Raw genomic sequence first — 14,028 nt, forward strand, 5'->3', positions numbered from 1 at the left:
TGGAACACTAGTATGTAAGAGTGTAAGAGAGGGGGACAGCAATCATGGTAATTATGAGCATAGATTCTGGAGCCAGGCTGTCCTGATTCAAATTCCAACTCTGCCATGTACTAGCTGTGTGACTATGGAGAACTTAATTAACCTCTCTGTGTTTCCATTCCCTATTCTGTCAGTGGGGCTAATAATAGTACCTACATTTCATAGGGTGGTTATGAGGATTAAATTTGTTAATATTTGTAAAGTATATAGAAGTGTTATAGAGTGAATGTTTGTATCCCCCCACAAAGTTCCTATGTTGAAATTTGAACATATGGTGGAGTCCTGTCTGTTTATAAGAACCTGTCTATAACAACCACAGACTGGGTGGTAAACAACAGAAATTTCAGAGTCTGAGATCAAGTTTTGGTGAAGGTCCTCTACTGGGTTATAGACTAGCAACTTTTCATTGTGTCTTCAGGGCAGAAAAGGGACACAAGCTCTTTTGTGTGACTCTTAAAACAGTACAAATCCCATTCATGAGGGTTCCACCCTCATGACATCATCTAATCCTAATTACTTCCTAATACATCACACTGGAGGGTAGAGTTCCAATGTATGAATTCTGGGGGACACAGATTTTTTGTCCATAACAGTGCCCTTATAAAAGAGACCCTAGGGAACTCTCTAGACCTCTTTCTGCCCTGTGAGGACACAGCGAGAAGACGGCCTATGATCTATGAATCAGGAATCGAGTCTTCACCAGACACTGACTCGGCTAAGGCCTTGATCCTGGATTTCCCAGCCTCCAAAACAGTGAGAAGTAAATGTTGGCTGGTAAGCTACTCAGCCTATGGTGTTTTGTTACAGTAGCCTAAACTGACTCTGAGCCTCAGTTTCCTGGGGGGGCCCACATAGGGATACCCTCCCCGCCTAGAGCAGAGGAATAATCTGAGAGATACTGTGATAAAGGTGGGTCATCTTAAAAATTGTTTAAAGGTCAAACTTGGGGTCAGAAGCCACTGATGAACCATGGGGTTTCTCTCTGTCCAAACCTTCCAAATTAGCACTGCTCATGGATAATGAAAACACGGGCCTATAAGACAGAAGCGGGAGCTTCTCTCTGCGATCTAGAAGGGCCAGTAGAACAGGTTTGCAGGTGGCTGAAACTTCCAGACGGCCTGCCCACGAGGGCTGGCCCGGAGGAGGGGGAAAGGAAGCCAGGCACAGACCTGCTGACTGAGCCCTGCTCCCCCGATTCCCCAGCTCCTCACCTGGGGTGGGAGCCTTCTCCGTCTTGCCCTTCCACACTGCCGCATAGCCATCCTCGTGTTTGTTGAATGCCACGAGCTTCACCTCGTACAGCCGGCCAGGGACTGGGGAAGGTCATGGGGGTCACTTGCTGGTTAGAGGAACCTCCAGGGTCATTCTCGCACCCCCTGAGAGACTCCAGCTCCAACCACCAGCCCAGCTTGTCCAGTCCCCCGCTGGACCTATGTCTGTCTCATCCCCTCCTCACCTAGCTGGGTCAGTTCATACTGCTTCACTTTCTTCTTGAGCCGGACGGGCCCCACATCCCACGCCTGGTCTCCACGGCCCCCTGGAGGGCTCTCAGCATCCATCTCCTCCTCCTCCGCTCCCACCTCTCTCCAGTACAGTTTGTAGCCAGAGATCTGGGCGGGGTGCGGGGGCGGCTGCCAGGACACGACCAGGGACTCCATCCTCGCCCGTACCTTCAGCTCTGTGGGCGCAAAAGGGACTGGGGGCAGAGGGGCAGGAAGGGAGGAGGAGTAAGAGAGTGAAGGAGAAGGAAGGGGGGAGGCCGGGGGAGGGAGGAGGGAAGAGCATGAGGAAGCAGAAAGCAGGAAGACAGCATTGAGTGAGGCCTTTGCCAGAGTTCTCCCAGGATATCTCACCACTCAGCCACAGCCTAAGGGTCAGGCCCAGGCTGGGTCTAGAGGAGAACTCACTACTCCATAAGCCCAGAGTGCTGAGAACGCCGGGACGTCTCCTGGGTATTTGCAAAGAGGTTAGCATAGAGCACTTCTGGGGCAGGGCTGACAGTACCTGCCTTAGAGGAGGGCTCTATAAATCTTCTGAAGGGATGAAGGCATGGGCATCGGCAGGCAAGGGGATCAGAGGGGTTGCTGAAGCCAGCAAGGAGGGATGGAGCCACCAGAGTGGGGAGACCTACTTAGAGCCTGAGGGTGGGTTGGCTCACTGTGTATCTGATGCTGTTCTAAGCACTTCATAGCGTGTATTTTAACTTTATTCTCACAACCCTACAAAATAGCATAAATACTAGTGTCCCTATTTTACAGGTAAGAAAACTGAGGCTCAGAGAAGTCCAGTAACTTGCCCAAGATGACACAGATAGTATGCGTGCCAGGTTTTGTCTTCATTTAACCACTCTACTATTGGGCCTCTCAACAAAACCCACAACAGTCATAGTCACAGAAGCAGCTACTGTTTATTTATTTATTTTTCCTCAGCCATGCTGTGCGGCACATGGGAATCTTAGTTCCCCAACCAGGGATTGAACCTGTGCCTCCTGCTGTGGAAGCATGGCTTCTTAACCACTGGACTGCCAGGGAAGTCCCCTGTTTGCTACTACTTAACCAGTTCTAACTATGTGTTGAACTTTTGTTTATATTAACTAATCTTCATGATACACCTGACAGTAGTAAGTGAAGTCTGAGAGTTGTGAATGGTCTGTCCAAGGTCCATCTCCCACGGCAGATGGGAGGGATACATGAGACCAGGGGTGTCTGCACACGCCAGCCCTTCGCCTCTTCCCCCATCGAGCAGGGGCAGCCATGGTCGATCTCTCGTGGAGGGGGTCTGGGCTCCAAGGGCTCCCAAACGCCCACAGTCACTCACATCACCCCACGTCCCCTCTGACCCCGTACCATGGCTCTGGTTGTGCACACTGGGCGTCCTGTGCTGCATCCATGGGGAGGGGGCCCCGTAGCCAGCCCCTGTGCCAGCTGAAATCCGCACTCGATACACCTTGTTGGGCTGAAGCGAGTTCAGCGTAAACTGCGTCTCATTCCCCGGCACCTCGGTGGAGAAAATCTGATCTGCTGGTACAGAAGACACTGGCTTTGGGTGGCCGCCTTAAGAACCCCTAACCCCCCTACACTGACTCTTCCACTCTGGGCCCGGCTCCTCAGTGCCATCAGAGCCCGAGGCCCTCTCAACACTGACCCCTCAGTGCCTGGATGGACTCCATGTTTCAGTGAATGCCCAGGCCTCTGGCCCTGGCTGATGCCAGCCATGAGCCTGGGCTCACAGTGGGGAGTCAGGGCACACGCTCCCCACTGCCCCCGGAGGCAGTCCACACACCACCAGGGCGTGGGTACAAGGGGCTGGCTGTGAAACCGCCAAACACCACCTCTTCCAGAGCCCTGTCGCCCCCCCACACCCCCTTCCTCACCCTTCCCTCCCTCCTCGCCCTGGACCCCTCGCCCCCAGCCAACTGCCTTCTCCTGTGTCTTCATCAATTTCATTCCTCCTCCCTGAGATTCTTGACATCTGTCCTAATACCCCACCCATGCCTCATTTCCCTCAATCCCACAAGCAAACCCTGCACCTCCCTATCCCTTCTGAGCTGGAAGGGACCCCAGGGATTACCTAGGTCACCTGCCTCACTTCGCAGACAAGGAGCCTGCGGTAGCGACTGTCGGATGACGCACCGCAGCGGTACAGAAGGTGGGGCTAGCCGCCAGCCCTACCTGTCTTGAGCAAGCCCTCTGACTGAGCCTTCCCTTCCACTCCTGCCCTCCCAACCTCCAGCCCCCTTCCCCTATTCTAGGTTCACCTTGCCCCACCCCACCAGCCGCTCTCGCTGATTCCTGCCCCCACTCACCTTCCTTTCCCAAACCGTACTCTATCTTGTACTTCACCACCTGCCCGTTGCTCAGGCCGGGAGGCAGGGGCAGCCACGCCACCCTGATGTCCGAGGGGTTGGGGCTGGACAGGGAGAGCTGGGGCGCTGCACTGGGGGCTGAGACAGAAGAACATCAGTGTGAGTTCTGCTCCCCCGACGTGGAAGGCGAGGCCCCGGAGCGGTCAGAGGCCTGCCCAGGTCACACGCAAGTCAGAAGGAGGCCCGGGACCAGGATCTGAGGGAGGAGAGGGAGTCTCTCAGGGGAGCCCCAAGCTGGAGAGGATGGGACAGCCTTCCCGGGACATGCCCCCAGCACAGTCTTCTACATCCAGCGGACTGTCACTGGCTCCTGTCTGACTGGATGGAACCTGGGTGCAGCGGAGAAGGGCCCTCTGATTACAGGCAGTCATGAAACCTGGGCTCACAGGTGGGATGCATGAGACAAGTGCTCGGGCCTGGTGCACTGGGAGGACCCAGAGGAGTCGGGTGGAGAGGGGTGGGAGGGGGGATCGGGATGGGGGATACGTGTAACTCTATGGCTGATTCATGTCAATGTATGACAAAACCCACTGAAATGTTGTGAAGTAATTAGCCTCCAACTAATAAAAAAAGAAAAAAAAAAAAGAAAAAAAAAAAAAAAGAAACCTGGGCTCAAGCTGCAGCTGCACTACTGACCTTGGGCAAGTCACTCACTTTCTGGGCCTCAGTTTCCCCAACTGTAAATTAGGGAGATGAACCCTTGCCCACTCCTTTACAGGGCACAAAAGATGGCACAAGGCAGGTAAAAGTGCCTCGGCAGAGCAGTAAGGAGAAACTAAGGTACCATCCTCCGGGAATCCCCTGGGCCCCGAGGTGCAGGAGGTGCAGAGGCCCTACCATCATCCGGAGTGTGGACCAGTGCTGGGGAGGAGGTACGGCTGGCCCCCAGCTGCGAGTAGGCCACCACGTAGAACTCGTAGTCTGTGTTGGGTTCCAGGTCTCGAACCTGTAGCTCAGTGGTGTCATTGTTCACTGCAAACTGGTATTCCACGTTGTCCACGCCTGAGTGGGTTAGGGGACAGTGTCTGTCACAGGGCCACCGCCAGAGGCTTCCCTGCTCCAAGCTGTCTAGGGATCCTTCATGTTGTCCAGTCCCTGAAATAGCCTCTTTCTAGCTACATCATTCCAGATAATCTGAGTAGGAGCATATTAACTTCCCTGACTTCTGGTCCCACTGTATTAGTTCCTCCCACTAGTTAGGAAGTCTTTTCTATCGTGTAACTGAAGTGACTCCTGCTGCAATTAACAAGCTGGCTCCAGGAATGCCAAGGCATTTTCCCTGGGAGTAGCATCCTCTCACTACTCTTTTAAACTGTGGCTGAAGGGGAAATGCGCTAACCCATATCCACACACAGGTCTCCCACCCCATCCCATCCTATCCCCAAAGGCAACCCTTCAACCATCCAGGCTGTGCCGCGTCCCTTCCCCCGCCCCCCGGAGGCACCCCGTTCAGTAGGTCTTCGCTGGGGTGTCTTAGCGCCGGGCAGACGCACCCCGTGCCTTCTGGTAGTGGAGGGAGAAGCCAATGATCTGCTCGCTGTGGAGCTCGGGCCGCTCCCAGGCCACCAGCACGGCGGAGCTGCTCAGCGGCGTGGCGGTGACCCGCGTGGGGGCGCTGGGGAGCCCCTCGCGCACCACGACCGCCAGCGGCGCAGCGGCGCACGCCGTTCCCGCGCCGTTCTCGGCCACGCACTGGTAGTAGCCGGCGTCCTGCAGGCGGATCTGCGTGATGACCAGGCTGCCGCCGCCGCCCTGCACCTTGACGCGCCCGTTGGGCCTCAGCGGCGCCCCGTCGTGCAGCCAGCGCAGCCACGGCCGCGGCTCGCCGGACGCGCGGCACACGAAGCGCGCGGTGCTGGCCCGCGTCCGCGACAGCGCCTCCGGCGCCTGAGAGATGACTGGAGCGGCTGGGGGACCGGAGGGGGACGCTGACTGCGCGCTCCCGCCGCTAGAGGCCTGCCCCCGCCTCCAAATACCCAAGGGACTCCCGCAGCCCCTCACTCATTCTCACCTCTCCCTGATTCACCCGTCGCCCCAGAATACCCTCAGCAGCGCAGCTCTAGCTCACTTCCTCCTTCTACCCCGGCCCTACACTGACCATTTTCTCCAGGCCTCCTCGGCCTCCCCAAATACCCTGGCTTCTCCAGGATCTAACCCTTCTCCCGCACTTATTCCGTCTCCCCTACCTCCCAGGACCCCATACCTATCAGATGTACACCCCCCCCCCCCTCCAATAACCTCACTCTCATCCCTCCCCACGTTACCCGGGTCCCACCTCTCCAGTAACCCAAGCAATGCCCTTTATCACCACTCTCTTCCTCAACTCCATCCTCCAATCTCCTCCCACACTTGTCTCCTCTAATTACCTTGTCTGTCCCCTCCAAGGTACCCCACCCCCCTACGAAGGACTCCTCCCCAGGTGCCCCTAGTCGTTCTCCTCCATCGCCTCTGACACGCCCACTTGTCCGTTTCCCCACTTCCTATTCCTCTTTCGCTCAGCCCCAGCTAATCCGGCCAATGCAGTCTCCCGCTGCACCGGCTCCCCGGTCTATGCCCCATCTCACCCTCCACCCCTCCTCACCCAGCACGCGGAGCTCGGCGGCTGCGGTGGCGAAGTCCCGCGTGCGGGGCTTGTTAGCTCTGCAGACGTAGACGCCAGAGTGGCGGGGCTGCGCGCTGTTGATGAGTAGGTTGGTGCGGCCCAGGACGATGACATCGGTGGAGATGGGCTTCCCGTCTGCGGGAGGAGGGAGAGTGCTGGAGCGGGGAGCTGCCGGCTGCCCCTCCATCCACTCTCCGGGCCTCGGACCTCAGCGGGTGGGGGCGCCCTCTCCACCCGGGTTAAGAGAACCTGAGTCTCTGGTTGGGATCTCAGTTCCTCCACTTGCTAGACCAATGATCCCCTCTGAGCCCTAGTGTCTCTCTCTGTAAAATGGGGGGATAGTCCCTCGCTGGAAGGGCTGTTCTGAGGGTGGAACCAATAAGGTCCGTGAGACTGGCCCACACAATGCAGGCACATCAATAGGTGCTCTGAACACTACTCAGTTACAATTATTACCATTCCTGTTAAATTCATTTCTCTCAAGGACACCCTCCTGCCATATGATCTCAGCCCAGGGCTATGATGAAGATATAGCTGGGAAGGTCTGCACCATAACCAGAGACCTGAATACCTGAGACTTATTTTGATGGGAAGTGAGAATCATTTTGAAAGCCCTTGCCTTACAGTCAGGAGTTGAAATGCAAACCGCCAAGAAACAAACAAAAAAAACTATTCTATGATCACAAAACCAAAGAAATGCACGTCAAAACACAGATGTTCATTTTCACCTATTAAAGTGGGAAAGGTTTTAAAGACAGTTGCAATGCCTGAGAAAGGGTAAATGCAGACAGGGCTACACAGGGGCTCCAGCTTGACCCTGAAGCCAGGATTCCACTTGTGGCACCCTGTGGTGGGGAGCTGTTAACAGTGCTGACCACCTGTGTTAACTCTAACAGTGGGAAAGACTTCAAAAAGTAAATTCTGGCTATACTCAAATGATGGACTCTCAGTTATTAAAATTATTTTTTGAAAAACCTTTTAAAAGATGGACAGGGAATCCCCTAGCGGTCCAGTAGTTAGGACTCTGAGCTTCCACTGTAGGAGATACCAGTTCAATCCTTGGTCAAGGAACGAAGATCCCACAATCAGCATGGTGTGGCCAAAAATAAATAAAATAAAGATGGGGAGATGCTTATGATATACTGTTGAATGAAAACAAGACTTGGAACTGTAAATACAGCATGCTTTTATTTGGGGGGGGGGAATATACATGTGCATAGAAAAAAACTGGAAGAAAACACACTCATATGTTAGCAATTTAATCTCTGAGTGGTGGGATGTTTACTGTTTCTGCTTTTCCTTAGTTTTCTATAATGAACATGTACAACTTTTGCCATCAGAAGAAAACAAAACAAAACAAAAAAGCCATGCCCCTCCCCTGACTTAGTGGAGTTGTTGTATTGTGCAAGTCGCTCAGTCGTGTCCGACTCTTTGCGACCCTATGGACTGTAACCCACCAGGCTCCTCAGTCCATGGGATTCTCCAGGCAACAATACTGGAGTGAGTTGCCATTTCCTTCTCCAGACTTAGTGGAGTAAGTTACTGGAAAAGGAACAGCGCCCAGGGTCAGGAGTGAAGCCAGTCTCTTCTAAGTTTGCTACTAGCAGAGTTTCTCCAAGTAAAATCCCAGAACCACAGTGCCCAGACCCTCTAGGACAGCAATCCTCAAATCCCCACTGTACAAACAAATCACAGAATCACAAGAGACCTGGTTAAGATGCTGCAGAGGCATCAGGCACCCTAGATTCTGCATTTCTAACTTTGTCCAAGAGGTAGGTAAAGACCACACTTTCAGTCGAAGGACCTTAGGAACTTGTTAAACATTAAGAATCCAGGGTCATGATCCTTCAGGTGTGAAGGGAGGGAGTCTGCAGTTTGAAGAAGCTCCCTGGGTCATCCTGATGCCTGGTCAGGATTTGAGAAACACTAATGATAGAACTGGGCGACATCACAGGCTTACCCCAATAATACTAACAAGGTCCTGCTGGCCTAGGACCTAGTCCTGCTAACTAGGCAAGTGTCATGAGTCCAGTGAGGTTGGGTAGGTCAGGGAGGCATAGATAACCAGCACTGTTCTTTCTCATCAGCTCGGTGGGGGTACACAGTCACCTTGGGTTATTATTTTTCTTTAAACTCTATGTAGTCATCATTATATAGTGTTGAATGTGAGATACAAACTTACAAAAAGGGGAGTGTGGGGTCATGGACTGAACCGGGGAAGAAGGGTAAAGAGAGCTGGATTTAAGACTTACTTCTGCCATCAACTTGGGACAAGTCACTTCTTGTTGACAAATGGAAACAAGTAATCCTTGCTTTTCTTCCACACAGGGCTGTAGGGGGTGGTGTACCGGAAAAGGAACAGGCTCTAAAGTTTGGGTCCTGGCTTTCCACCTGCCTTTCTGAGCTTTAGTTTCCTCATCTGCCCACCAGAAATAACAGCCCTGGCCCTTAACCTCTTTCAACAGCTCTAGGAGGCTCTGGCAGGAGAGTGGGTTTCGTGCTCAACTACATGGGGACGTTGGCCAGGCGCTCTCATCACCCTGACAGCATCTTCTGCAATGCAGCCCCACTTGGCACTCATCACTTGCTGCCTGATACCATCAAGTCTCTCTTCATGGATATGCGTTTATCTCCCTTACATAGACTGGGAGATCAGAGCGCAGGGGCCCCACCTCTCTCACCTGGGTCTTTCACTCACTGTGCCCAGCGTGAAGCCAGGCACACAAAGGCCGCAGCAGCCTGGGTGGGCCAGGAGGGGCTGTGTAGTTAGGCCAGCAGAGAGTCCAAGTGCGACCTGACTCACTGGGCCCGCACTCACTGTTGTAAGGACTGGAAACAAAGAAGGTGAAGAACAAAGCCCAGTGCCCACCCCCGAGAAAGGCCTCAAGAGTGGTTTTGTGAGTGGCAGATTGAGCGGGCTTCATAAAGGAAACTTGCTATACAGATTGAGTCCTTTGGTCCAGGCTCCTCTTCCCACACTCCACCCTGGGACAGAAGTTAGTTCCTACCACACCAAAGGTTGGTGACCATACTGTCGTCACCCTTCTAGACCCTTGACTTGGGGATGTGTGCAATGCCACCCCCTTCCTCTCCCATGCCCTCAGATCCCTTCCCTCCACTTACCCTGTCGGACCCAGGACACAAAAGGGGTGGGGTCAGCCGAGGCCACACACTCCATCACCACACTCTGGCCAGACACCACGGTGGTGTTCTCCGGGGCTGCCACGATGACCACGTCCTGCCCCCCTGCGGATGCCAGGGACCCTGGAGAGAGGTAGCCTTACCATCAGGCGTCTTCACTTTCAGCCCCTTACCTGATGCTCACAGTCACCTGGTGAGACAGGTGGGGCGGCCAGGGTTCCGTCGGATAAATGGGAAAGCAGAGCTGGGACAGGAAATCAGAGGTCTTTCTCTGGGAGCCAGAGAGGAATAACCAGGCCCCAACACAGCGCCCCCATTCTTCCTGCTGGATGGAACCCACCCTCAAGGCAGAGAACCAGCAGAGTCAAGAGTAGACTTGCAGTCTGGACTTGAAGTCAAGTGTTGGAGTTTCCAGTTCTGGCAAGTCTCTTCTCTGGAGCGCCTCAGTTCCCATGTGGGAAAGGCAGGGGATGGGCTCGAGTTTCTGCCAGCTTGGCAGCACCCGGAGCACCCAATTCCTGCCAAGTTCTCAGCATGACCCTGGGGCCCTGGGTCAGCATGATAAATACCCGGTTTGTCCGGCAGGTGGAGGCAGAGACCCCGGGCACTGAAGGGGCAGCAAACCAGACTCAGTTCATCAGCTAAGCCCCAGGAAGTAAGGTGGGAGTGAAAGTGGATGGGATGAGAGGGGGATGGGAAGAGATGAGCGGAGGGGTGAGGGTCCAGGGGAGCTGCCTTAGCAAAGGAAGGCAAGATAGAGGCCGTTGCGGGAGGCCTGAAGTGAGATCAACTGAACAGCTGCCAGGCACCAGCACTTCTCGTTCCTATCTCAGGGATTCTCACCACTTCCCCGGGCTGGACATTTGATAAGGAGCCCAGGGTCACACAGATGGTGAGCAGAGAAGCCAGGATTCAAACCAGGTTGTCCTGACCCCAAAGCCTGTGTTCTTTCTACCGCGTCACTCTGGGATGGGAGATTTTCAGAGAAATGCAAAGAACAGTCCCAGACCATTAGGAGCCAGATGCAGAGCAAGCAGCACCGGGCGGCTCCCCCAGGGCGGCTCCCCCAGGGCAGGAGCAGGCACATACCCTCTCCACAGACACCTCACCTCCCTGCACCCGCCCCCAGCCGTGGACACTCCATCCACCCATGGACACAGAGTCTCAGCAGGAAGGGAGCCCTAGACCAGGCGTCTTGGGTTCCTGCTCCGAGTGCTCTCTCTGACTTGGGTGGCACGGCCTTCTTTGGGCTTCATGGCCTCATCTGTCATCTATTTGAAGGCAGGTCTTGGACCACTCGAGGCCCCTCCCAGCTCCGAGCTGGCTGACTGCCCCACCCGGCCAGCCGCCTTACCTCTGTGGGCCACGCGGAGCAGGGCCTCCTGGCTGAAGCGCTGGCGTGCTGAGTTGGTGGCCACACAGCGGTAGGAGCCTGCGTCACCCTCCTGTACATCCAGGATCTGGAGGACCCCGTTGGGAAGGGTGATGAGCCTTGGGAAGGGACAGAGGGCACCTGTGAGGTGGACAGGAGTCTACAGGGAGGGTGGCGGTGCCCCGATTGTCCTGAGCCCACCTCCCCCTCCTTCCTGAAACACCTAGTGTGGCTGACTTCAAGCTCACTGGTAATAAATGCAAATCAAAACCACAAGATACTGGAACTTCCCTGGTGGTCCAGTGGTTAAGGATCTGCCTTCCAATGCAGGGGACCTGGGTTCTATGCCTGGTCAGGGCTAAGATCCCACATGTCACGGGATAACTAAGCCTGCACTGTCCAACTACTGAGTCCACATTCTCGGGCCTGCGAGCCACAACTACGCCGCAACTAAGACCCAACACAGCCAAATAAGTATTTTATCAAACCTGCACGCACCTTTTAGACCCAGGAACATCACTGCAAGGACTTCATCCCACAGGTACACACATACACAAAACGTATGTTTAACAATGTTCACTCCAACCCTGTCTACCATAGCGAAAGGCTGGCAACAATCCAAGTGTCCATCTGTAGGGTGGGAACTAGCTAAACTGGTTTGGGTACATTCATAGAATGGAATGCTAGGCAGCTGTTAAAAGGAGGCAGCTCCTTGTGTGCTGACACAAGATCATCTCCAAAATATGTACGTACAGAACAGTGTGTGGAGGACATGTACACTTATAGGCTTTTGCACGGAATGTTCCTGGTCATGGTGGTTGTCTTGGGAGGGGACCTGTGATCCGGGGAGCTCTCAGCAGGAGACTTTATTTTCATTAAATAACCTTCTGAAAAGTTTGAATTGTTTACCTCCTGCCTGTATTACCTTCTCTCTCCTCTGATAAAAATCCCTTCTAGTCACATGATCTCAATCTGAACCTTGAAACAAGCCTAAGAGACAGAAGGGATCATAGCCTTCATTTTATTGGTGACAAAACCAAGTCTTGGAGGGAGGAGGGTATTTTTCCAAGGTCCCACAGTTAAAGCAGAGTTAAAACTGGAACCCGCATCTCCTGGTGCCAGATCCCACGTTCTTTCCATCTGCCTGTCTTAGCAGCCATTAGATGGCTAACAACGCCAGTGGAAGGGATGTGGTCCCAGCAATGCCCCCGCCCACCAGGTACATTACTGAGGAGGGGCAGGATGGATGAGGGTGGTGTTGTCTGCCCTTTTGGTGAGGGCTGGAAAGCAATCTGGGCTAGAAGAGCCCAGAGATCTTGCTTAGAGACAGTGCAATCCCAGGCAGAGAAGTGTCCATGGGGGCCTGGGTGGTGGGAAGCAGAATGGGCTCTGGCCCCAGCAGGGAGGGAGTGGGTCTTCCTAAATCTTCTAGCTGTGATCTCTGCAGGGTCAGCTCGAGGGTGAGAGTTCTAGTTTCTCACTGTGGATGCAGGCTAGGCCAAGGTCAGGGAGGGAATGGGGCAGCTGTGCATGCGAAGATCCCTTGGCTCGTGGGGAAAGCAGGGTATGAGAAAATTTAAACACAGGAGAAAAGCACAAGCTCAAGGGTATTGGGAGAGAATTCTGGCCATAAGCCTAGAAATCTACTGTGGCCCAAAGACTTAGAACAAAAACATAAACCTTCATCACTCCTTCCCTCACCCCACAGGCAAACTCAACTCTGCCCCCAGAGTCTTATCCTCAGCTCCAAGAGCTGCCTGCAGCAGTGCTGAGGCCAGCAGGGGAGAGGTGATAAGGAGGCGCAGGGTGTCTAGAGCTAAATCCTGGGCCGGGGCCCAGCTTGCCACCACGGAGAATTCGATGGGAAAGACAAGGACCCATCTCGAAAACAAGGCCCCCACCCCCATCCCGGTCTCCTCCACCTTATATTCTCTAAGACCTTTCCTCCTTCCTCAGTCTCAATAGCTGCCCACACTTCCTGACACCAAAGGTTCCCGGTCTTTCAAGGGAAATGTTGCTCCGGGTATCCAAGAGTTTCCCTGGTGGCTCAGTGGTAAAGAATCCGCCTGCCAATGCAGAAGACACGGGTTTGGTCTCTGGGTCGGGAAGATCCCCAGGAGGAGGAAATGGCAACCCACTCCAGTATTCTTGCCTGGAAAATCCCAGACAGAGGAACCTGGAGGGCTACAGTCCATGGGGTCGCAAAACACACAACTTAGCAACTAAACAACAAAAACAACAATCCAAGAGCTAATACCTCCTTTGACAAGTAATACTGCCTTAATTATGTGTTGAATGAATCAATGAACAAAGGAATGGATACCTTTCCTTGGGTGTGGTGCTTTTGCTGCATTTGCTACAGCCAAAGAAGTGAGATGGAACCACTTTTAATGTTCATTTAATATCTTTTCTGCTTTGTTAAAAATGTGGTTTCCAAAGTTCTGTCCTTGGAAGAATGTCCAAGACACAGTGGTTAGTGGGGGGGGAGGGGAAATCACAAAACAGTGTTTACGAAGCAATGCTATTTTTGGAAAATAGATAAATAATATGCTAGGATATGCACAGAAAAAGTCAAGGGTGGTAAAACTCACGTCATTCATGGAGGTTTTCTCAGCAAGGGGGATTACTGGGGGGCTCTTATTTGTTCTGTTTTTAAATTTCTTAGTTACAGTGAACATTTATTTATTAGTTTGGGAATATAACACTTAAGAAAATTCAAATGGAAAAAAGCATGTGCTCTTGTACACTTTGTTTTGTAACTCCTGGCTCTGGAATAAAAGCAGCTGTGACATAGTGGAGAGAATTGATTCCAATATATGTGATTTTTAGCAAGTGACATGCAGTGTCCAGGCCTCAGGCTTCTCATCTGAAAAACGGGCTTCATAATTCCTACCTATTTCACATCCCCGACCCTGTCAATGTGTTATAAGTTCACATAAGATCATGGTACTAGCTATCTGTGGTCAGTTTGTAGGTGACTTTTTCTCCTTTAAGTTAGTATATTTTATA

General features: G+C 53.2%; 1 protein-coding gene across 5 annotated transcripts in view; it reads right to left on the reverse strand.

The window, feature by feature from the left end:
• IGDCC4 (immunoglobulin superfamily DCC subclass member 4) overlaps nt 1-14,028 on the reverse strand; it is a 38,942-nt gene that overhangs the window by 9,884 nt on the left and 15,030 nt on the right. The window contains exons 4-13 of one of the 5 annotated variants that reach the window (XM_065941035.1): nt 11,002-11,138; nt 9,630-9,770; nt 8,759-8,836; nt 6,486-6,641; nt 5,398-5,811; nt 4,742-4,906; nt 3,845-3,982; nt 2,886-3,056; nt 1,496-1,735; nt 1,251-1,352 (exon numbers count right to left, since the gene is read on the reverse strand). In XM_065941035.1, coding sequence (XP_065797107.1) covers nt 1,251-1,352; nt 1,496-1,735; nt 2,886-3,056; nt 3,845-3,982; nt 4,742-4,906; nt 5,398-5,811; nt 6,486-6,641; nt 8,759-8,836; nt 9,630-9,770; nt 11,002-11,138 — 1,742 coding nt within the window. Of the gene's footprint in view, nt 1-1,250; nt 1,353-1,495; nt 1,736-2,885; nt 3,060-3,844; nt 3,983-4,741; nt 4,907-5,397; nt 5,812-6,485; nt 6,642-8,758; nt 8,837-9,629; nt 9,771-11,001; nt 11,139-14,028 lie in introns of all 5 variants that reach the window. The other 4 variants (XM_065941036.1, XM_065941034.1, XM_065941038.1 and 1 more) reach the window with 4 other exon arrangements.

The sequence above is a fragment of the Muntiacus reevesi genome, chromosome 7, assembly GCF_963930625.1.
Source record: "Muntiacus reevesi chromosome 7, mMunRee1.1, whole genome shotgun sequence".
NCBI classification, from domain to species: domain Eukaryota; kingdom Metazoa; phylum Chordata; class Mammalia; order Artiodactyla; family Cervidae; genus Muntiacus; species Muntiacus reevesi.